General features: G+C 53.9%; 9 protein-coding genes across 9 annotated transcripts; 2 read left to right on the plus strand and 7 right to left on the minus strand.

The window, feature by feature from the left end:
* Positions 1-1,130: 1,130 nt before the first annotated feature.
* On the minus strand, positions 1,131-6,890 carry AB675_6729 (uncharacterized protein; the record flags this gene model as incomplete). The annotated part of the gene is made up of 1 exon (XM_018147040.1): positions 1,131-6,890. One exon carries the CDS (start codon positions 6,888-6,890, stop codon positions 1,131-1,133), a length of 5,760 nt encoding a protein of 1,919 aa, XP_018003404.1.
* Positions 6,891-7,172: 282 nt separating this feature from the next.
* On the plus strand, positions 7,173-7,497 carry AB675_6730 (uncharacterized protein; the record flags this gene model as incomplete). Its single annotated transcript, XM_018147042.1, has 3 exons — positions 7,173-7,230; positions 7,277-7,334; positions 7,383-7,497. The coding sequence occupies 3 exons, from the start codon at positions 7,173-7,175 to the stop codon at positions 7,495-7,497; spliced, it is 231 nt and encodes a 76-aa protein (XP_018003408.1).
* A 253-nt stretch (positions 7,498-7,750) lies between these two features.
* AB675_6731 (uncharacterized protein) lies at positions 7,751-9,186 on the minus strand (the record flags this gene model as incomplete). The annotated part of the gene is made up of 4 exons (XM_018147043.1): positions 7,751-8,032; positions 8,081-8,191; positions 8,236-8,405; positions 8,577-9,186. 4 exons carry the CDS (start codon positions 9,184-9,186, stop codon positions 7,751-7,753), a joined length of 1,173 nt encoding a protein of 390 aa, XP_018003504.1.
* Positions 9,187-10,086: 900 nt separating this feature from the next.
* On the plus strand, positions 10,087-11,814 carry AB675_6733 (uncharacterized protein; the record flags this gene model as incomplete). Its single annotated transcript, XM_018147044.1, has 2 exons — positions 10,087-11,360; positions 11,415-11,814. The coding sequence occupies 2 exons, from the start codon at positions 10,087-10,089 to the stop codon at positions 11,812-11,814; spliced, it is 1,674 nt and encodes a 557-aa protein (XP_018003549.1).
* Positions 11,815-12,333: 519 nt separating this feature from the next.
* On the minus strand, positions 12,334-13,834 carry AB675_6734 (putative ATPase YjoB; the record flags this gene model as incomplete). Its single annotated transcript, XM_018147045.1, has 3 exons — positions 12,334-13,495; positions 13,531-13,687; positions 13,756-13,834. 3 exons carry the CDS (start codon positions 13,832-13,834, stop codon positions 12,334-12,336), a joined length of 1,398 nt encoding a protein of 465 aa, XP_018003364.1.
* A 514-nt stretch (positions 13,835-14,348) lies between these two features.
* AB675_6735 (uncharacterized protein) lies at positions 14,349-15,641 on the minus strand (the record flags this gene model as incomplete). Its single annotated transcript, XM_018147046.1, has 1 exon — positions 14,349-15,641. One exon carries the CDS (start codon positions 15,639-15,641, stop codon positions 14,349-14,351), a length of 1,293 nt encoding a protein of 430 aa, XP_018003356.1.
* Positions 15,642-16,355: 714 nt separating this feature from the next.
* On the minus strand, positions 16,356-17,309 carry AB675_6736 (putative oxido YxbG; the record flags this gene model as incomplete). Its single annotated transcript, XM_018147047.1, has 2 exons — positions 16,356-16,393; positions 16,448-17,309. 2 exons carry the CDS (start codon positions 17,307-17,309, stop codon positions 16,356-16,358), a joined length of 900 nt encoding a protein of 299 aa, XP_018003146.1.
* Positions 17,310-17,837: 528 nt separating this feature from the next.
* AB675_6737 (uncharacterized protein) lies at positions 17,838-19,064 on the minus strand (the record flags this gene model as incomplete). Its single annotated transcript, XM_018147048.1, has 2 exons — positions 17,838-18,530; positions 18,579-19,064. 2 exons carry the CDS (start codon positions 19,062-19,064, stop codon positions 17,838-17,840), a joined length of 1,179 nt encoding a protein of 392 aa, XP_018003451.1.
* A 624-nt stretch (positions 19,065-19,688) lies between these two features.
* Positions 19,689-23,186, minus strand: AB675_6738 (Ribosome biogenesis protein bms1; the record flags this gene model as incomplete). The annotated part of the gene is made up of 1 exon (XM_018147049.1): positions 19,689-23,186. One exon carries the CDS (start codon positions 23,184-23,186, stop codon positions 19,689-19,691), a length of 3,498 nt encoding a protein of 1,165 aa, XP_018003200.1.
* Between the last annotated feature and the right edge of the window lie 269 nt (positions 23,187-23,455).

A 23,455-nucleotide genomic window follows, 5' to 3' on the forward strand; every position in this document is an offset into this window, starting at 1 on the left:
TCAATGGGTCAGACTGCAAGAGACACGGGACCCGTTCCGCCACCTGAACTCCCGTAGAGGGCCAAAGGCAAGGCGTTTTGCCTCTGGCGATAGCATATCTGCGAATTGAGTCCGTGGGATTACTGTTCCGACAGACTGCATCTTGCATCGACCTCGTGGCAAGGCATGGGTCTTCGTCCACGATAGTGGCAAGACAACCCAGCCGCGCACCAAGTCCCGCTCGCTCGTGAACCAAGCTATCGGCGTTCTTGATTGAGAAATCGTAAGCCGGGAGGCATTCGTACAGGGTAGCTGTCGAAATGAGTTCAAGATTGTCGTAGACGTATTCGCCGGCTCCCAGAAGTTCCATTAGTGGCCGAGCAATGCCAATGTCAGCTGCATCAGCAAGACGCAGGCTAGCCATGCTCGCATGGCCCAGCATTATACGGCAAGGCGTCTTCAGTAACGATAGATCCATCGGCTTGGATTCCGTAGCGTGTGTAAGATGAGACTCGCTACTGGTGAAAGTGTAGATAGAGGGAACATTTCGCCACAATGGGAATAACACGATAAGTATTACACTCGCGCCTGCTCTGATAATCGCTATCAGTACGATTATGGCAAGCACCAGCGAGGCAGAAGGCAATCGCGAACACATCATCGCCTTATTTGCCTATCTCTTGTATCTCAAATAGGGTAATTGTATACCGCGGCCGACTGATGCTCCTTCCAATGGTGACAATCTGCCGCTCGTGGGGAACGAGTCCCTAGGCAGGCTGTTCGGGCATGAATTGAGCGTTTTCAGCACTTGTTAGTATTCAGGTCAGGGCGGGCTCTAAACGAGAGAATGCTCTTGCAGATCAAGCCAGCAAACTTTGAGATGAGCCTCACTTGAGTACTGAGTCGTTGGAGCGATTCATCATCAGTTGTCTTGCCAGGGAGGGTACTGTAGGAGTTTATGGCGTCTCGTTAGAGCAGGACAAAACGCTCAGGTCTTAGCCGAACAGCTTGCTAGGTCAGGGGCTCCCTCAGTAGGTCCTCGACCACTTCATCGTCGTCTTCCACTGCCTCCGCTCTCTTCACGGCTGGATAGTAGCTACATCCTCCCAAACGCGTGCTTACTGGCCTACTGCGACTGCTGTGCATCTGCATCACAGTGCTTCCCAGTACTGATCCTCAAACAGCGCCCCATCGTCCTCCACGGCGTCCGCAGATTCAACAGCTGGAGTGTACACTGAATCTTCCCAGATGCGCCCTTCGTTACCTAATGCGACTCCTGTACACTTGGCTGCCACTGCGCAGAAGTGTGTTACTGCCTGCGCCAACGCAAGCCGCTCTCCCTCTGCAAAGAAAATATCCTCCCAGCCGAGCCAACTTGGCAAACCGAGTTCGCACCACGTAGACCACTTCGTGGCCATTCCTCTGGGTGGCTGCACCTTACTCAGAGCGCTGCTCAGATCCTTTCTCGTCATCTCGCGTACGCTTGCGGCCGTGGCCGACATGTTGATCGCACTCGTCGAGAAGTCGCGGTAGGTTGCGGGCGTGAAGAGAGTGCTTGTGTCATCACTTCCTTCGATCCAAACTGGTCGTACCACGAACTCGGCTTCGGTCGCGCACCTAAGTATGCCCTCCGAAACTTCTGAAATACTCCGGAGAGCATCCTCCACATCTTCACTGCATGGGCCTGTCCGTCGGAACTGAATGAAACGGTCGATGCAGAGAGTCCCGAGCTCGATCAGCTTACTTGAGAACATAGTAATATGTCCCCGATGGGGTAGGTTCCGGTTGGCTAAAGCACAGAGTGATCGACAAACGGATTCGAGCAGCTCGACACACACACAGATGAGGCCCCCTCTCATGCCTTCCTCCTCGAGATCTTGTCTGAAGTGCAATTCGTGCACCACCTCCGTCAAGATTTGAATGACAGGCACAGCCAACAAGGCTTGCCGTGGTCCTCCAGAGAAGGCCGATTGAACATACTCTGACAGAACATTACGGATGAAATCGACCTGAAGTCGGCCGTCCATGGTACAAGTTCCATCCTGGTTGACATCTTCAAAGACGTTGTTGCAAGACAAGGCGGCCACTGCTGTTCGGACCCAATCAACCTGTCCGGGAGTATTGGCAGCTGCTTGATTCGCTTGCCGGAATGCGGCGATCAGGCTGGCGTCCACGGTGCGCGGCTCAGAGCCAGGCACTCGTCTAAAGAAATGCTGCAAGCGATCCTTGACTATGGGAAACGCGAATTGGGGTGCATCCGTGAACCAAGGATCGATCTTCAACCCGGGATACTTGTAGACGTCTAACTCTTGGGTGACTGTACGCACGAGCTCAGTATATCCTTCGTCCCTTTGCTGATTCGACAGATTGATCCAGACCTTCTTCAGGCTGTCAGTGATAGTCTGCAAGAGTCGTCGTCCGCTGGCCTCGTTGAGAGGGTCCTCGATCAAGTCCTGACTGTCGTCGGGCCCGCTAAATTGTAGGCGGAAGATCGCTCGCACGACAAGCCGCAAAAGTTCTGTCCTGATGTGCTTGAAGGCGGACAGAGAAAGGCGTTGCTCATCATATCCTTCGCCACGTATGAGTTCTTTGATGGGCTCAATTGCAAGCGCACCAACGTCAAAGATTAGCATGCGCTCGGTGAGTACATGCTCAAATCGAAGCTCGTCGCTTGCCTGAAGTATGGCAGTCAGCCAAGCATGGTAAAGAGCTTCTGGATCAAGCTCGAACATTGCAGGCGCGTCCGAGACGACCTTGCTCAAGAACAACACGGCGCACTGTTGACTGACAGTCGTGTCTGCAAGCATTCGGAAGCTGTAGGATGATGTAGGCTCAAGGTACTGATCCCACTTCCTGAAGTCACCCTCAGTCTCTTGTTTGGCAAATGAAAACCAGATATCGACCATCTTCTGCAAACGCGAGTCTTCCTCATCAGGTGCCTGGAGCATCACGCTCACCACTTCTCGACCAAGCTTCATGGCGGGCTCTCGCAACAGCGGCACCTTGCGGGAATAGACCGACCGTAGCAATTCTAATGCAGCCAAGTCCATGCCCTGCGAGCGCCAGAGGCTCAACAAGGCTTTGTGCGCCCTCAAAGAGCATGCTGACAGCTTGTCAAGGTACTCCTTTAGCAGCTGTAAGATTTGCACTGCTCCTGACAATTGCTCTGGCGTTATATACGGGCTGATGTCTTCAGGCTGAGCACAAGTGCTTGCCAGTAGCGTCCACTGCTTAATGATGCTTGTCATTTGAATCAGGACAGGACTGATATTGTTGACCACAAGCTCATGGTGGAAAGTTGAGTCAGATGCTGAAACCTCAGATCGTATCGCCTCGGTGGTCTTCTCCACGAGGGCTGACAGCATAGCCCTGCCATGTTCTGCGAGGGCTCGATGGTCATCTCTTATGGCTCCTTTACGCATAGCTGTACTGCTCATTACTGACCAAGCTAGAATCGCCAGATCTCGGATCTGTGCATGACTGGTAGCAAAATTGATAAGACTTTCGACTTGAGACAGTCGTGGCCGACAGTCTATAGGAGCGCTGCTGTACAGTGTCGTGTAAAGGGCATAGGTGTTGATCATAGTCATGTAAAGTGCATGCTCAATTGCGTCGTTCTCGTTCATAACACGAGAGTTGTTTGGAATGAGGCTGAACACAAGACCAAGTATTTTGTTCCTCCTTGAAGCAGTGCTGCTAAGCACTGACGATCTCTGCTCGAGTGCTAAGGCAACAAGATTGAGGAAGATTTCGAAGTCGGTCACTCCTTCCTCGTCAGTAGCTGTGGTTCGATCTTGCGTGATTCGCCGTGTGGCTCCTGCCAGCTTTGGCTGGACGAAGATCTCTAGCATCTCGTTCTTCCCGTACTGGCGGAACAGCATATGGAGAAGTGCATCCGGGATAGACCAAGCACATTTCTTCGCGAGCCACTGGAAGAGCCGGAGTGTGCTGAGACCTACCGCACTAGTCTGAGCAGACATCTGAGGTGCGTTAAGTGACTGATCGAGAAGAGCTCTGAAGTCAGAGCCTATGGCTGGCCACGGGTCGATGGTTTCGATTACCGAGTCGTGGTAGATACCGTCAATGTCGATGCCTGACAGCGTGTCAATGAGCTCTGTTGACGGTGGTGACGGCGTTCCGTCATTTAGGACTTGGTTGCTACCATTCGTGATGGAAGGCGAATGTCGCATCAGCCAAGTACCGAGTCTGAGCCCAAGCGCAGTGGCTTCGTCCTTGGGTGCTGGCATTTCCGTCTCTTCAGCCTGCCTCGAGGTAGCCATCGAGCCTTCATCGCTGCTCAGGCTGGAGGCAATGCGCCTGTGAGGATTCCTCTGCTTCTTCGGTCTCGAAGGCAAAGTAAGTGGCGCCTCCGAAGCCAGTGCAGGTGCTTCTGGGAGACACTGTGGCTCTTGATGCCGATGCCCGTGGGCTACACCACTTGGAGTTCTTCTCATGAGCCGTTGATGTACTGCAGGTCCCTGAAGCTGCGCTGGACCGGAGTCAGGATTTTGAGACCAGAACTTGCCGCCGCCAGCACGATTGCCATGCCATGAGACGAACCCCAGATTTTGCTGGCGCAATGCCACTGCAGGTGCATCGTGGGTCTCCGGCGGATTCGATATCACAGACTCTGACCGTCCTTGAAGCACTCGCGCCAAGGTCAGATCAGTCCTTGCTTTAAGGGACTGCATGATGTCCAGTCGGCGGCCAGAAGCCTGATTCCTCGCCCCTGCTGCGGCGTTCCGGTCGGAGCTGCTCCGTTGAGCTCTGTTGCCGCGCTGTTGATGTTGTCGGCTGGAGGCAGCCGTGATCGTCCGACGAATCTCACCGTCGACCCCACCATGGTGCCTGTCTCCCATGACACGACCTTCTCTCCAGTCATCGAGACCCGAGTTGACGTCCCTAGTGTCTGCATTTGTCGCAAGCTTGAAGAACTTCGTGTTTGGATTCTGTCTTCTTGGCATAGAAGCCTTGGAGACTGATCGCGCTGCTATTCGCAGGAAGCGCGACTGATGGTCTGATTTGGGCTTCAGAAGGTCTGGAGCATCCAGAATGCTCAATCTCACGGGCAGTGATCGCTTTTGCCTCTTCTTTTGTGGGCGACAGGCATCGCGCGAGTTCCTTTGATAGGTCCTGCTGGTTGCGGCGCCGGACCCACGAGGTATGGTCTGCAGAGCATCCCATGTATCGACCAGGCGCTGCTGCCGCTTTTTGCGAGGCTTTGTGCTTGTTCTACTCGGTCCGGGCGGTGCCATGCGATCAATAGTATCCTCCTCCAAGACATCATTCATCAGAACATCGTCGTCCGCGTCAAAAAGCGCACGGACATCAGAAAGCTTCTGTAGCTGTCGCGTCTGAGCCTCCGAGGCATCTTCTCCAGACTCGCTTTCAGAGCTGTACTCGAATCGCGGTTGCAGCGAAGTGGTCGGAGGACCTGCTCGAGGCGAGATGACACGAGCTACGCCCTTGCTTTGGCGCTTCTCCGGCGACCGAGCGACAGCACTTCGGTCCGCGGCTGGCTTCTGTTTGAGTGCATCAAGTTTGATCCAGGAAGCCGGTAAAACGCCCTTGATCCTTCGCCTTATCTGCATGAATGCTGGCGGCTCTTCGCTCTCACTTGATGGCCGCTCATCGTCATTCTCCTCGTCAGTCGCCTCAGAAGAGCTTGACACATGAATGATGGGCCGTTTGCTTGGTCTTGTCTCGGACGACCTTCCAGGTGTTGGTGGCCGTCTGGGCCCCTCTATGTTCGGCTGGTCCTGAGTACCTTTCGTGGTCGCAGGAGAGTCACTTCGCGAGCGAGGAGGCGATGGTGGAAGGTTGAAGACTGAAGCACTGTTGGAGTCTCGATTCATGCGTGGCAATGGCATAGCACGGCTGGGCAAAGGGCTACTGCGAACCGTCCCAAGCCCTGGTGGAGATCGTCTGGTCAATGTTTTGGGAAGCTCCTGGTGCCTGCTGGCATTCATCCAAGACCTGTCGTCACCGAATATGTCTTCAATGTTGGGAAGTTCATCATTTGAGTTCGCCTCGTCTTCGTCCGCATCTGCTGTACGAATGCGCCTTGATATTACACGACGCACCCGTCCAGGGCTTTGAGATTCGTCCTCTTCGTCGGCTGATCGCCTGGCCGCGTCGAGCGGTTCCTGGCTGGAATGAAATGTGTCACCGTTGTGGGAAGCGGTCGCACTGTTCTCTGCATGCTGCCGCTGAGTATCTGGTCCAGCAGGGGCTTTCACAGGGCGCAAGCCACGTTGCTTCCACTCCTGCTGGTACTTTGCTGCTTCGAGACTGTAAGGGTGCAACTGCAGCGGAGCTCGTTGCCTCAGAGATCGAACAGGCTGTGCTGTGACACTTGTGATCTCCTCGGCTTGTATCTGCACGCGCTCAACGATGCCGTGAGGTGGACTGGATCTGCTCTGAGCGACTGGAATTGGCGAGATTGAGCCAGAGGGCGATGAAGGCAGTGAAGAGAGGGGACTATCGGAGCCAGTCGACCTTGGCGGGCTGGATGATCTGAGGACATTGTTGCAGACGTCAAGACCTCGCTGGAGTTCTTGACTTAGCCTCTCTGCAACATCGGACGCTGCCTGAGCTGGAGAGATTTGTAATTCCAGTGAAGCAATTTCTCCATTGCCGTCAATGGTCGTGAAGTTGTTGATCGCAGAGTTAGCCCTTAGCGGAGAGGGGGCGGTACCCAAGATGAAGGACGATATTGGAGGCTTTCCCAGACTCGATGATACGACTTGTGAAGACTCAGGGCTTTCATCGTGTCCAGCAATTTGTGTATTCAGACTAGTGTCCAATGTCGTGGTCGTTGGGCCAGGTTGCTGTTCCTGGTGGCGGTCCTGGCTTTCATCTTCCTCCTCATCAGAGTCTGGGACATAGCCCTTTTCTCTCCAGTTCGTCATCGTTACACGGATCCATGCTGTTTAAGAAGTACGTCAGCAGGAACTCCGGTAGCTCGATACATGTACCAAAATCGAAGAAGTCAAGTCTTGGAATGGAATATCACTTAAGACGCCAAGTCTCATGAATTTGAGGTCGCGTCGCGCGTCAAGGCGGACTTTAGAAACAATCTCCGGATTGCGGCGAGATTTCTAGAGTTCACATGCCTCGTTAACATGACGTTCTAGATATGTTGCTCTTAGGGTCCCATAGCACTCCTCAGTCGCGGTAGCCCTGGCACAGCCATGGCTGGCAGATGGATGGCCAATGCCTTGACTGCAGGTCTCGTCGGAGTGGTCAGCGGTAGGCATTCATCGTGGACCTCACGTACATTGCTGATCAAGCGCAGGTGTCTACATCTTTGGCCCGATTCAAGAGCAAGTCGATATTGAGCGCAAGCAGAAGAAGTCGGTGCGTTCATTGTATCCTGGTACACTCCACTGATTCGACCTCAGGCTCCAAGCTGAGCAGGCACTCGGCCCAGGCATGATCGAGATACCTGCGTCCACAATAGGGACGCCAGCCGATCCGCCTACAGATCCTCAACCTGCGAGAACAAAGCATGGCTGAACAAAGCACGAGACGACCTTCGTTAGGCTTGCGAAGCCAGACGGGAGTGAACTCAGGACAGCCCCCCTGAAAGTCCGTTCTAGCGAATTCGGACAAGAACATGCGAGCTTTGCTCAGCAGCCGTGGAGACCTCCAGTGCGTTGCGTCGAAGCTCTGCAGCGGATACGGTCCCCATTGGCCTGGTCTGATAGCAGTCTGTACAGTCCTGCGGCGGCCTCGCGACTACGCAGCTTCAAGGTGTCGAGGAGGAGCCTCATTCGACTGGCAGCTCCTGCACGAGCGCGCCATTGCTGGGAGGCAGATTGCCGTTAGTCGGGGCACGTGGAGGGCCGAACATGCGCCCTGCTTGTTTGCCGAGCCATTCGTCCGGCACACCGAGTCTCACACCGTTCTTGGTGCTGATCCAGCGGGTATAAAGCGGATTGGGCTTTTCGACCGCTTCCTCCTCCATGGGGCCTTCACCAGCTTTCTCAAGAGCAAGAAGAGTCTCAGGTTTGGGTGCAGCACCACGAGCCTTGGACGCTTGAGGTTTGAGCTATAGGTTCGTTAGAATGAGAACCTGATGTAAGCTATTTCGACTTACCAGTCGGTTGAGTGCAGCATTCTTCTCCTCCTGAACCTTGCGTTTGGTGAGTTCTTTCCGCTTCCGAGCATGCTCGTCCTTTTTCATGGCTTTCTCCTCGTCCGTGAAGAACTACGTATGTCAGCGGTGGTCTTCGTGAGGATTTCTGTCGTTACCTTTCGCTGTTGAGGACCCATTTCGAGCGCCATGAACTCTTCGCCTTCAAAGGCTCGACGCTGACGCTTCGTCATTTTGGTCGGATCAGGCGTTGCTGCTCCAGATCCAGGAATCTCAGAGTCTTGGTCACTGCTTGAGTCGTCATCATCCTCCTGCTCTCCGTCTTCGTCTTGGCCGCCAGCCTTGACTTCGATGTCATCTGCCTCTCCAGCTGCATCCTCGTCCATGACATTGGTTTCGTCAACGTCCTCGCCGGCCGCGTCTTCTTCCTCTTCTTCCTCTTCCTCCTCATCGTCATCCTCGTCTTCTCCGTCCTCGTCGTCGGACAGATCACTAGTACTGTCCACTTCATCGTCGCCTGGATCGTCCTGCATCTCTTGGTCTTCGACCGACTTCACTTGTCCAACGTTTGGAGGCTGCACGATGATCTTAGTATTGCCTGATCCAGAGGTTTTGGCGGGTGGTTTCAGTGTAATTTTCGGGGCTTTTGGCGGTACAGGGGCGTCCTCCATCTCAACGTCTTCATCCTCGTCGTCCAAGTCGTTGTCGTCATCATCCTTCTCAACGTCGTCGTCGTCTTCATCTTCGATGTCACTTTCACCGACTTCAGTGTATACTTGACGCCCAGCAGCTCTAGTGCTGGATCGAGGAGGTGGTGCTGCCCGACGACGACGGCCCTCAATGACTTGGCCTCCACCGAGAACATCGTGCAAAGACTGGACTTCGTTGGCTCGCATGACTTCGCGGAGCTTGCTCGGAGGTGCCTTCACTGTCAACTTGAGACTCTGTCGTCGATCATCGGATGATTTGGTTATGGCAGCACTTGATCGAGGCGCTGCACGGGTTCGGGAGCGTGGTGATACCACAGGCGATGATGCAGCACTAGAACAAAGTTTTCGATAAGCATGCTTCTTTGCGGATGTCCTGAACTTGAGTGTAATGAACGCCATCTTGCAGCAGAGAAAGTAGACGGCAGTAATAGTCAGGTTGTCACAACACGGAAGGTACGAAGGATGTTGCGATCTTGACGCTGTAAAAATCCATGTCTCTCAAATCCTCTGGAAGCAAATGCGCTAGTGCGTGACTGCACACTGTGAGCAACTTGGGTCACATTTGTGATTGCCTAGCAACAGCAAGATCAATGTGGTTCCAGGTCTTGGCTGTTCCATGCTCATGCTGCACATTCCTCTTCACTTCAATGGACAGCCTGGCATCAATTCGAAAGAAATTGCGAGAGAGTACGACTTACTCTTGTCGTCCTGAACGACGCATAGCGTCTGCTTGTCGGGGATCAAAGTCTTCTTCGTCTTCACCCTCGCTGTTGAAGGTGTCGTGGTCTTGGGCTGAGTCCTGAGATTCATCACTGGGGTCATCGCTGACCTGAGGTCGCACGCGGCGGCTCCGGTCTGCCATTGTCGCGGCCTGGTCTCGGCTGACCACAGCCTTGGGCCCTCCTAAGTTCTATCCCGTTCCTCGCTCCTTCGAGTGTCCTGTTCCTTCGTCCTACGCTGCCCCTTTGGCCCAGGACCAGCTTTGAGGCATTTGCATTGTTGGATATATGGAAAAAACGTTTGATAAAGATATTGTTGTAGCTTTCTAGCTGACAAGTGGATCGTGGCGGGCGTCGATCACTACCATCTCCCAAGGATCGCATCTCTACACAAAATATTGAGGCCGACGTGCCTGGCAGGGGTTTCGCAGTCATTGGCTAGACCAACCTTTGTGGAGTCCGCCCCGCGAACCGAGGCTGGTAGGCGCGCTGCGGCGACACCTGGTCCCAGCCCTCGCAGCAGACAGTATACAACGTCGTTCAACCTATTGATATCGGCAGCTTGTCGAGGGAAGCAAATATGACAGGCGATGGCGACGGCCGTCCTAGGGTGCCAGCAATCCCGTCGTGGCAGCAGAACTTTATCGCCTCACAATCCAAAGCATCTGAATCGGTACCTGATCCCAAGGATGCATCGGAGGAACCGCAGCCCGATGCGTTAGAAGAGGCTCGGCTCTTTCTGCAGGAGGATGAAATTAAGACTGCGCCGCGCGAGCAGAAGCAAGGTCTACTGGAAAAGAAAGGGTTGCAGGCGGATGATATACAACGGCTGCTCGACGCTGAGCAGCAGACAGCAGACAATGGCCAGACAGAATCCGGGTTGAAGACTATATTCGACAGCAACACCGTGAGCACGACAGGGTCGACTCAGAAGCCTCTGATATCACCTCCACCGCCTGTTGCGCCTGGTCCACCTCCAGAAACAGCATCATCTGCTGCTAGTGTTACGCCGAAGCAAGACCTGCCACCGATAATAACATATCCAGAGTTCCTTCTGAAACCACAGAAGCCTCCTCCACTGGTGACAGTAGACCGTCTACTGAATGCCGGTTACATTCTCGCCGGCATTTCCGCCCTGACATGGGGTGCGTCCAAATATCTGGTTGCGCCCATGCTCGAATCTCTCACCTCCGCCCGTCATCACCTGCAGTCTACGACTCTCGATTCACTTGAGAAGCTCAACACCAAACTGGAGTCAACCGTATCACACGTTCCTTATATTCCGCCGCTCTCCCACAAGCAACATATCAACGATAACGACGATGCACACTCAGCTGCCTCATCCGACTCAGACCCGACAGAGCTTTTCCACCGAGACATTGCTACTCAAACGTCGCCACCATCAAACTCCCGCCGTAGTTCTGTCTCCTTCACAAACAACACACTGGGCAACGTGACAATCACACAGTCCACACAGCTCCGCAATTTACACTCGTCCCTGTCATCGCTCCTCTCATCAACACAATCAACCTTCGCCAGCTCAGCCCTTTCAGACTCTGTTGGCGAGCTACAGGAGGTTATCGATAAAATCGAGAGCAACTCACAGCCTCTCTATACCAGCTACGACTGGCGGTCGACAACGAATAACGCAACGAGGCAAGCGTGGGATAACACTGGAAGCACCAGGCACAAGCCGATCGAGGCCCAATCAGAAGCCGCGAAAGTCAAAGCAGCAATCAGATCGCTCAAGGGAGCTCTACTCAGTAGTCACAACTTCATGAGTCCACGCGAATTCGTCGCACCAGTGGCTGCTGGCAGCGGCAGCACGAGGATACCTCAGCAGCGACAAGCCCAGTAGAACTTGGCCGCACTGGGCATACCAAACATAGAAGAGGTTGACAACCACAGACTCACCTATCAACTATCAACCATATCGGAATATTCAGTCTGGCTTGAGCGTGCATATTCACCAACGAGGCCATTCCGTATGCCAGAATGGGACGATATCATTGCCCCTCGCACACGCTGGATCCCCTGGCTTAACGATTTCATGGCGGAGGTTGCCGCGATACCGCTGCCTGGTGGTCTCCTGGGGATACGCATGCTCAGGGACTTGATCTTGTCCAAATCTCAGGTGCATGATGTTCCGGCCTCGGAAGTGTGGTGGGAGCTGGCCCTGGCCGAAGTCGATGTGCCTTACGCACGATACCAAACGAGAACATGGGATGAGCCAGCCAGCCCCAAGTTCTTCTACGCTGATCCAGGCACTAAGGTCAGGCTCATGACGAACATACGAGTGCGGATGTGACCACCAGTTGTTTGACCTATTCAGCCGTGCTGCGGGTAGGACTACAGCTTGCTATAGTCTATAACGAAAGTGAAGGGTTCAGGTCAAGGCCTTGGATGTGGAAGGTGCAAGACAGCCTGGCCATGACTTCAGCTGTTTGTACATGATGTGGCGGGGAATAATGACAAGAGTCTGAGTAGCGAAAATGTTAGCTGTCCAGCACGTCGTTGCCAAGCCCATCACCTCGCTGCCACCTGACTTCCCCCTGACAACGCCCTGAGTTCTAACCAACATCCTCGTCACCTGTCATCCAGCAACTGCCTTTATATATGAGATGTCTGAAATTTGGGCTAAAAACGAAACATTTTCGAGAGTAAGCGCTCGAGGGGTTTCACGCAGTAAGTCGTGAACCCCCAACATTATTGCTTTTTATTTTGCTAACAATGACTGGAAGCGTTCGAAGATGCTCAAGCTTGGTCCGATGGAGACTGGCTGCATGTTCTCGTTGACTGCGAGTCCGCAATGCGTGGTTTGAATTTCTCACTCGTCCCGTTCCTTGGACATCTCCTTCCTCAGCATTTCGACCTGTGCCTTGATTTCGCGCCAGAGCACGTACTTGTCGAGATCTTTGCTTTCACCATCATCATTGCCGTCCTTCTCCTTCCTCGTTCCGTCCACATCGTCGGCGTCGCTCAAATCGAGCAACTCCCACTGCTCGCTCATCCTCTTCATCGCCCTCCTCGTTGCGTTCTCTGCTCCGCTATCCAGACCACGCTTCTTCTCCTGATCATTCGCAATCTTCAACAACGTACTCACAAACGCCTCCTGCATATACGCGAAGCTGAAACCGTCTGTGATCTTTGCAATCTCTTTGCACAGCACTTCTGGGAATTCCAAACTCTCCTTCATGATGCCTGCCTCCTTGTCCTCCTTACCACGCTCCAAAACCTTCCTCCTCCAAAACTCCGCATACCTCACCCGCAAGGACTCATCCGGATCATCAAACAAGTACTTCCTATCAAATCTGCTCGGCCGCTTCGCAATGCCAGGATCGAGACGATCAAGGTGATTCGTCGAGCCTACCATTAATATCCCCTCGTTCTCACTCAATCCATCAACAGCATTCAGAAAGTAACTCCGCACGTTGTCCGTAACCATACTATCCAAATCCTCAAACACGAGATAACACGGCGCTTCCTTCCTTGCCTTGTTGAAGATTTGATTGATACTATATTCCGGCCCGCCGAAACTCTGCAGACTCTTGACGTACAGCGTCGGAATGGGGTCGTGCTTGCGGGTGTAGAGTGTGTGCATAGTCGCCTTAATGCTGATTGTCTTGCCGTTCCCGGGGGGACCGTAGAAGATAATGCCGCGTTTCCACGGCACGCCCAAGCGGTGGTACGTGTCCCGCGAATCATAGAAGCGCGTGATCGTCTGCACGAGATCCTCCTTCAGCTCGCGGTGCAAGATGACGTTATCCCAGCTGGCTTTCATGATCGAGGCGTACAGGTCGGAATCTTTGTCCCAGTAGCCCTGGTTGAACACCCAGATCTCATCGTGTAGGGAGGTGGCCCAGGTGCCGCATTCGCGGAGGAGGGTTGAGACTAGGCCGGAGCTGGAGGTGGCACTGACGATATATTGGTTCCGCGTGACGCCGAAGGGCTCGCTGCCGTCGCGGCCGTCGACGAAGTAGACTAGGAGTCTTCGCCATGGTAGCTTAGGAGGAAGCGCTCGTACAGCATTTCCCTGGCCAATTGGCCGGAGCCTCCGTCTAAGCGGCGGGAGGCGGGGATGAAGAAGGTCCATGAGAGGGTCTCGGGGGTTTCGAGCGGTGTGATGGTAGCTGTATTGTTGGTGGCGGCCCAGGCGCGGAGTGGGCAAGAATACTGGGGCACTATGGTTATGAGAGAGTTGGGGTGAGCATGTTGAATAGACTGGTAGATCTGGCGTCGGTGTTTATACGTGGGGCGGTAGTGTTGGCGTAGAAGGTCTGGGCTGGTGTGGGAGGCGGGCCACCCTTGTTGGTAATGTTGGACTCCATGATTGCAGAGGAGATGTGGTCGAGTATATTATGCCAATACGTGTTGCGGTGAAAAGAAGGTGGAGATCGTGCACCAGGCGCTCCTTGATACCTGGGTATTCTCGAATGTTCGCAGAAATTGGGATGGAACAGGAACAAGAACTACACAGTGTCGCTGGAATACATAACACAGTAGTTCCGAGCTCCCAAGAATCAAGCAGGTCAAGCAGGATATGCGATAGTACACGAGAGCTCACAGGTAAGATCCCGCCCCCACGAATCAGGCAACAGCACCTGGGAGTCCGCCTTGTGGGGTGGGATTGCGCGCGATGAGTTCATCTGAGACACTCCTTGAGAGCTAAGCGTTCGCTCAGCCGCGATCACCGCGATCACCGATCGCGGCTATGGGAACCTTGAATGCTTATGTTGAATACCTGAGGCTCCGGACTGCAGTGACAATGACTCAAAACATGGATTACTCTACAGAACGCTCACAACTGTCGCTACAAGTACAAAGTCCTCCTTCCCGCTCAATTCACCCAGGCAGCTCCGCAATCTGCGGGATGACCAAACCAGAACCACCATGGTGCCGCTGATGTATCGGCGGCTTGACATCCCCAGGGTGTCCACCCTGCTGTAAGCGGCCTTGTTGAAGGCCAGAAGGCTCATTGCCCGCCAGTTCCGCGTACCCAGTCGTGTTGGGTTGCTGCCACTGCGGTGGTGGCACGTACATCTCTGCTACTCCGGCTGGAGGTGCGAAATAATGATTCGGCTGCTGCTGCTGATTTGGCGGCGAGGGTAGTTCAGCGTAGCCGGTCGGGCGCGGAGGATTTGAGGTAGGCTGAGAAGACGGCGAGGTGGCGGAGTGCGGGACTTGTGGTCGAAGAGGAAGTGGTGGAGCTACTTCATTTGACGGAGCGCTGCTGTGTGAGGTCGACGGTCGTTGGATAGGAGGGTGTGACGCCGACGGATAGGTGTTCGAATGATGCGGCTGATATTGTTGCGGTCGGTGCTGGATGTTGGGCGCACTTGGGTGTCTCTGAGGTGGCGGCGGCGGAGGCAGCTGTTGCAGATGAGGCGTTGAAGATAGAGGTGTTGAATATGCTTGGTACTGTTGTTGTGGTGGTGGTGGAGATGGTTGCGATGGGGTCCATGAAGGCTGTTGCTGGAAAGATTGTGGAGGTCCCTGTGAGTATTGCGGCTGTGGTGATGGTGAATGCCAGCCGGCCTGATTAGGAAGCTGCTGGTTGACGGGTGGTAAGTCCGGCGAGATGGGATGATTCTGCTGTTGTACATGTGGTCCTATGGGTGGCGATGGTGTCGACACAGGATGCCCAGGGTATGGAGGTGGCGGCGGCAGATCAGCGTATTGGTGCACGGAAGTTACAGAAGGATGTCGCGGTGGCGGCGCAGGAGCATACTGATTCTGCTGGACTACGCTCACTTGTCCTTGCCCTGGAATATAGCCTGGACTGACTGGTCGAGGTTGGTATGTTTGCGCGTAGGGCTGAGGAGAGGGCGACTGTTGTGGAGAAGGTCTGTTTGGCGATGGAGGTGGGCGTGGCCATTGCTGGGGTGGATGCTGCGACACTGCCGATTGTGGATAGAGATACTGCTGAGGCGGTGGCGCGTTGATAGTGTGGTTGAAGTGCTGCGACAGACCCTGTTGCTGACCGTAGCCGTACGAATTGCTCTGATGTTGATTGCTCGGCGTCTGGAAAGTGTTCTGGGCCAGGCTTGTAACGTCCTTCAGAAAGGTCATTGATTTCTTGGTCAAGGACGAGGCCGACGAGGTCAAGCCAAGCTTCCGCGACTCGCCAGCGTCCATCTTGCGCAGCGTTTCACGAGTATTCCTGGGGTTGCCTACGATGTTATGAGGTCGAGATAGAGCTCAGAAAGCGACGTGTTCTGGGCGTGCCTCGACTATAGACGTTCTCGTATTCGCCCAACTGTCGCATTATTGGCGATTGAGATTAGCTCAGGGGACTTGAGTGGTGGGCCCTTCATGCTTGAGACGACGCCTGGCGATAGGCTCTTCTCGCAAGTAACACAGCCACGGCTTAACTTTTAGCGACACCCGGACCACTGGCGCTTCCCTTGCAAAAACACACTGCCCCTCGACTCGGCTGAAGCACTGGGAACGCACACCCGGCGATGGCACTCACGGTCTTTACAATCTCACAGTAAGGACGACAGAAATGTGTTCTATACGCACCACAACACGTTCGGAACCCTCGTGGCAGCAAGCTGCAAGGGACGGCACGACCGAGTGTTTCTAAATCGAGGACCAAAAATTTGAGCCTAGGGTTGCTTGTTTAGCGCATCAATTTGTGGCGTCCATCACGAGGCACGAATTCGTGATGACAAGGTAACAGCAACATTCGGAACGTGCATATATAATATCCTCCGGTCCATGTTGTATCCTGACGTCGGTCTACTGTGTACAGGTTCATTCCTGGCCCTGCACATTCAGCACTGGCGCAATCTTCTCTCCATGTGCTGGAGGATTCAGCGGCCAATCGACTGCCATTTCCCGGTAGCTTCAGCCTTTTATTGCGAATCCTCCATCAACAACGAATTCTGGTAGAAATAAGTCAGCTTCAATCTTCATGATAATTACCGCACAAAACTCACGCTGCCCCGTAACGAACCCCGCCACCTCACTCGCCAGCACCACCGCCATCTTCGCCACATCCTCTGGCCATGTAATCCTCCCCCAAGGATGCATCCCCGCCCACGCCTTTTCCATCTGCTCACCCCCATATTTCCTCCTCACTGCCTCTAGCAGCGGCGTGTCGCAATACCCCGGATGCAAACTATTCACATGTATCTTATGCTCCGCATACTCCAGCGCCGATGCTCTCGTCAAGCTGGTCACCGCGCCTTTGCTCGCGGAGTACGAGGTGGTGTACTTCCCGCCCACCAAGCCGTAGACTGACGACATGTTGATGATCCACCCCCTATCGCCCGAGCTGTGAGGCGTTTGGGCAAGCATCTGGGCAGTCGCGTACTTGATCCCCAACCAGGCGCCGCGTACGTTGATAGCCATAGTCTTGTCGAACAGATCCACGTCTGTCTGGTGCAGCAGCGTCGGAACCGTCGTAAAGGACTCGAGCATGACGCCGGCGTTGTTGACGAGGATGTCCAGACGTCCATATGACTCTGTGGTGAAGGTGACGGCGGCTGCTACGTTGTCTGGTGAAGTGACGTCGCATTTGACATATTTGCACCTGTCTTTGCCATCGTTTCCGGGCCAATTGGTGTTGAGTAGCTCGACAGTTGGCGTGCGCTGGTCAGTCTGGCGGTCTTTGGAAGCTGCTTCGAGTAAGGGTGCTTCGGGCGGGTTTGAGGTGATGTCGGCAACGACTACGTATGCTCCTGCCGCCGCGTAAGCCAGTGCAATTTGTCGTCCAATGCCTGAGGATGCTCCGGTGATCAGTGCTATCTTGTCTGTTAGGTCAGCAATGTTGGAGCGAGGAAATGGGACTGCTGCCATGTTGATAGGATGGCCTTAAGCAAGGTAGTAAAGGCACGAATCCGCGGAAGGGTTCGACACTGAAGGAAATCGTGGTGCCGGATCTGTTCATTCACATATATACACTGCACGTCTGGTAAGATACTTCGTCTCCTGAGGATCGTCAAAAATCTTGGCGTAAGATCCACAAAGGCAACCAAGATGCGAACCCGCGAGCCATACGGCCACCACCCCGACTGGGCCACTAGTCAACGACTCGAGTCACTTCAAGCGTGCCAGTATCACTCGCGGCACGTAGCCGCATGCCCGCTAACGCCGAAAGATGAACTCCTTTGGACCCGTAAATCACGATATCGTAAGTCGTAAACCCATTGGGATCTGAGCAGCTGACGGCTCCAGAGCTATGCCAAAACGAACCTATACAATGCATGATATGGTGAACGGAACGCCAAGTATACACAGTTCGGGGTACTGGTGGCCTATGTCGCCAAGTGGGCGGACCGCTTATCGTTCCAGACAAGAGCCTCGTCGAGGTCATCCTCGCTTTCATCAGGTAGGTCGTCCAGCATTTGCTCGATAAGCGCTGCACGGTCCGTCCGAGTGTTCAAGGTGGACTGATGCTGAACGCGACTTCTTCGGTGACGATAATGTGCTCTGGCTGAACTGCGTCCGCAGTGGCGAGGTCATCGCAGACAGAACCTGTGTCGAACGAAGTGATGATTCTTGTGATGGCTGCGAGCTGACGTGGTAGCTGGAGTTGTTAGGGCTGGCCATGAACAGAAGCGTCTCCACCGCGTCCTTCTCAAGGACGGCATTCTGGCTGGGGGTTCGTTGCTTCGCAGCAGGTCTAACGGTCCGTGACGGATCCTGAGACAAACTGATGTCGGTCGATTCGTTTGGCGGGGGCCGCCTACGCTGTCCGGCAATGATATCTGCTGGAGGAGCCAGGCCACGCAACTGGGAGCCGGACTCTGGGACAGCAGCGAGCTGTGGCGATGCCATGTTGTACAGCTCAGACTGACTGCTCACAGAACTCGAGCTATCACTCCATTTGCGAGATAGGCGCTGGTGTATAAGCCTTCTCGGAGAACCTGAATTCACATTAGTCTGTGTCACGGCTGATGCCGTCGAGCGTGGAGATGCTGAAGCTAGAGACTCGAGCTCTTCCAACGACCGGGTCTGCCACCCGTGCTGGACCTTCACCATTGCATACTTCAATTTCGTGCGAAGGTGCTGCGAAATCTGGCACAAATCAGTGGTGTTCAGGCGGCTGCCAGCTTGATCGCTCACCTCTGCTACGTTGCCGTTGCTGCCGACCGACGCTGCACTGGAAGAGCGCGTATGACTCGGGTTCTTGTGGTCTGGGCGAGGTGTATAGTCATGATACGTTTGAGATGGCTGCTTTATATGCCCGCTGGCGGTTCTCTTAGATCCAGCGGCGCTGTCCGCTCTCGCCCGTCCCAAGACACCTCCATGTTCTACCGATCCAGCAGAGACTGGCGAGTCTGGCTTGATGCCTGCCGTGTTCTTTCTCGGCGTAGGCGAATCTTGTGCGGTGATGACATCTTCCTGGACCGAGGAAGAAGCAGACGACGGCGGGGTCAGGTCACGAGCTACCGTAGACGTGATATCGGCTCCAGTGTCGACATCAGGGAAGGGCGGAAGGGCTGCTTGAGATATTTGTGAGGTCGTCGAGCTCTGAGAACTGTTATCGAATAATGTAGCAGATCGAGCTGCCGAAGAAAGTTGCTGCTGGGCCGGTAAGGAGGGCGGCATAGCAGCTGCGGAAGACTGCTTATACAGTCGCTTGCTATGCTCTAGTCCTCATGCACAGTCCTGGACCGATTTTAAACGCCAGCGAGCGAACAGGCAGAAATTCAAGGATGCCACCTGTCGCGTGTGCGGATCGACCAAGACTCGAACTCACCGCACGAGCACCTGGAACGGCACGCAATGGTGGGGGCCCTCGGGATGACGTGTCTCATGCGAACGCGTTTGAATCCAGACGCGTTCGTAGCTGGCAATCTTGCTGCTGGAAGTGGCGGCTTGGGATAATAAAATCCAACATGCGACAATATGATGCTGTCAATGATTTGCGTGATCGCGATGTTGAGGGATATAAAGAAGGTCAGATGGTCACGCCGCCGTTCAGGGAGGACACCGAGTTTTCACGCGTTCTGCTAGCCTCAATTTAGCGTAAGTAGGCGAGACTCAAAATGCGACAGCATCATTCACTCTCCCTGCTGAAAACGTCAGTCTCTCGAACTGCGAATCTGAGATGTAAGCAAGAGGTTGAAGGAGTCGTCACCACCATTTCACACGTTTTCATGATTGGACTCGTGCGTGTGGGAAGGCACACATTTGATTTGTAGATGACAGAGGCAGTGGTCAGGGAAAGAGCTATTCCCGCTTCGCGCGCTTTGGACGACGGCCACCACTACCATCGCCCTGTCGCTGCCTCTTCTGGCCCTCCTTCTGCCAAAACTCGTCTCTTTCGCGCTTCTCACGCTCAGTCTTCTTCTCAAGATTCTCAGCTACCTTCTTGCGATACACCTGCCGCCGCTCTTCTTGCTTCTTGGCCCGTTTCTCGACCTTCTCGTTCCGCAATGTCATTAGCTTCTGCATCAGATCACGAGCCTTCTTCTCCTCGCCACCAAGCACAACTGCTCGCTTCTGAAGGTAAGTAGGCGCCTTGCGAGCCTTTTGTTGAGTGATCTGCGACTTGTAGGGCAGATCTGTCTGGATTGCTCGTGGAACCCGCAGTGGGTTGAAGTGCCTAGTTGGGCGTTCGATCTTGGTGTACGCGGAGTCCTTCTGGCGAGGTGTCGACATGCCCAATGATGCCCTCACTGCTCCTGTCAGTCTCATGCCTTGCCATCCGTCCATGCCATCTCTAGCCACATCATCGCTGTTGGATGGTGCGGCATCCAGGAGATTTGTGACAGGGTTGTAGAAGCGATGAGGCTTCACGGCGTACCATGCTCGGAGGAAGACAATGTCGGACATCAGAATCTTGTCTTCGAAAGCTGCGCGAAAGTGACCTTCAGGTTTGGCCAGAGCTCGCTTGATCTGACCTCGAATACCGGACACCGTCTTGATGCTTGCTCCTTCGAACTTGGCGATCTCAATTGAGCTGTTGAACATGTCGCGAATGAAGGCTGTATTGCGGAAAATCTTGTAGGGGTGTCCGGTCAGCTTCAGCTTCTTGACGATCTCAGTGCTCTCGTCCACATTCATGACCACGCCGGTCGCGGCAATTCTGAACCCTGGGTTTGAGTTGGAGAACGACTGTACACAACAGAAGCCGGTATTTGGTGCCACTAGTGGGCCGTAAAAGGTGCCAAAACAGTGCATGTGCTCAGGGGTATACTTCAGCATTCTGTTCCTGGTCCGCGAGTCCGAAATCGAATACAAGGGAAGAGTTTGAAACCGTCGCCAACCAAGGGAGAAGATGAGCGGATCGTTAGTTTTGAGAATCTTCTTGTGCCAACGATGTCGCTTGATTCTGATCTGGACGAATCCAAATCGATCTTCTGTCGGCGCCAGACCGCCGATGATGACCGGGTAGCGTGGGTTGAAAGATCTCGCAAACTCGTAAGGCACATTGTCGAGCACAATTCGTGCATATGTTCCGGCCTTGAAACCTTCTGCTCGAGCTCGTGAGGTCGGATCCAGACTATCGAACTCGGCACGATTGATGTCAATCTGCTTCTGCAACATCGCTTTCTGGGCATCATACCAATCGTCCTCGCCGAATTCCTGTTCCGTGGTCTTTACCTCATCTTTGGCTTTGCCAAACCCCTCACGATCCTCCTCCTCGAATCTGAGTTTGAGCTCCTCCTTTCTCTTCGCATTCTTTTCTCTTTCTTGTTCCAGGGTCAACTCTTCAGATGAGGGCATGCCGGTCGGAGCCGCGGCTTCCAGATCCTCGAACTCGCCATCACCCTCGTCGCTATAGTCGTCGTTTTCACTAGCGTTCTCATCATCGTCAACGTCGTCGGCGTTAGCTCCCGTGGCGGGCGCAGACTTTGTGAAGCGCAAGATGATGGATTGCATCTGGTCCTCGTCCTCCCACTTGCGCCTAAGTTCGCCAAGATCCACTTTCGGTGTTTGGCGATCTTCGAAATCGTCCTCTGCTTCGATGTTGGTTTTCCTGAAGAACTCGTCCTCTTCATCCTGCTCGAGCTTTTGACTGTCTGTGTCATGCTCCTCTCCTCTCCACCTTGACGCCACTTCTGCTGGCGATAGTGAGAGATTGTACATGAGCTTAGACAGATCAGCCGCGCGGTATGATCTTCGATTCGACTGTAAGTTTCGGGCGTTGAGTTCCATGTTTTCTTTCCACCTCAGACCTCCGTCGTCCTCTTCGTCGCTTCCGTTCTCTTCTAGGTCGTCGTCAAATTCGGAGTCGTCATGCAATTCATGTCTATCCTCCGCGTCTTCCAACGAGCCCAGATCGGAATCGCTCTCAGCAAAAGCCAGATCGTCGCCGTTGACGTCCGCTTCATCCTCCTGAGCAGCGAATCCTGGTCTGCCACGATGCTGAGTCATGGCTTCTGGGTCATCTGCGATCTCTTCGTCTTCGCTGTCATCTCCGCTAACGAAGCCTTCGTCCTCATCTTGTTCGAAGTCGTCCTGGTTGTCGAGATTTCTGATGCCTCGTTTCTCTTTGCGGCCAGAATCCGCGTCGCCCGTGATGTGACTAGCTCCCTGGAACAGCCGAACTCCAGTATTGGCTGTGCCCAGCAATTTACGTTCCCCCTGTAGACTGACCATAAGTTGTTCACCAAGTCCTCGATCTTCCAAATCGTCTGCATCTCGGTCAAACGTGTTCGATTTGACATCAATATATACCGCATCTTTGTCAACCAGCACACCACCAACGTCAGACATCGGAGCGAATAGTACTTTCTGCTTCTCGCCAAGCTTCCTCCTTGAAGACTTCCCGCTAGCCTTTGCGATTGCTTGATCCAAGTATGGAGTGGGACAAGGGTCTGGTAGTGCTTCGATCTCTCGTACCGTGAGGTCGCCGACACCAGGTATGTGTACCCTTGCATCTGTAGCAGGAAAGTTTGTGCCTCGCAAGTAGCCATACAGGGCTATCTGACGATCGCACTTCTCATTCTTCTCGATTTCTGTAGGCTGTGTGACATCCAGGAATCGATCAGCCAGGCAATAAGGATGGCTGTTCCTCCATATGAGCGGCCTTGGGTTTTTCATGACCGACAGAAAGCGGGACAAGTTGTGAACTTCCCGATCAGGGTATCGCCCATTCACAACGCCAGACAGATAGAACAGCTTTGCACCGTGGTACAGTTCGGACCAGAATCGATGTTTTAACCTCTTCTTGGCCATGCGTAATGTGCTTTGTTTCTTGAACAAGTCGAGATGTGTCAGGATGCCGAAGACATTTCCAGGCATGCCGGACGTGCTCAGAGCGTTCAGAAATTCCATGGTCTCCATCTCGAACCCGTAGTTGCCATCGATCATAAGGAGAACGATGTCTGCAATCTTGGCCACATCGATCATGGCTGCCAGTGAGTCGGACGGACATTCCAGAAACGTCAACCTCCTCCTCTTGGACGTGACCACAGTCAACGGACCAGTGGGGTGTGAAAGCGTCTGCTTCGAGTACCGCTTGATGAGGCTCTTGATCAATGTAGTCTTGCCTACGCCTGGTGGACCAACCACGGCGACAATGATTGGGGGCGCCTCTTCTGGTAGTCTGTCGACCTGGGGAACATGCAGGCGTTTCTCTCGGATGTCGCTAGACCGTACCGCTGTTTTGGCCAACCGGCCAGGATTGGCAACAGCAAAGGCCTTTGCATTGCGCTCACCCTTCTTCTTGACCTTCTTTTCTTTTGACGCCCGGTGCGGGCGATTTGCTTGGTCCTCCATTATTCCCTGAGCACTGTCGCCAGCTGTGTCATCGGCTAAGCTCCATGCTGAGTGTGGTCTTCAGATACGAAAGTTGCATGCGGGCAAAGAAAGTCGTCGCAGAAAATCTTATCGATAAAGAATTTGACCGGACTTCAGTCAGACCGGATGACCTACGCCAGCGCATCGAAAGGCCTCACTCCACTCATCAACCAGCACATCCAAAGCGTTGCATTCCATCATCTCGTTGTCGATGGCTTACACAATGTGAATGTCCTGATTGTCACGAT

This window comes from Cyphellophora attinorum, assembly GCF_001299255.1.
Source record: "Cyphellophora attinorum strain CBS 131958 chromosome Unknown Contig5, whole genome shotgun sequence".
NCBI classification, from domain to species: domain Eukaryota; kingdom Fungi; phylum Ascomycota; class Eurotiomycetes; order Chaetothyriales; family Cyphellophoraceae; genus Cyphellophora; species Cyphellophora attinorum.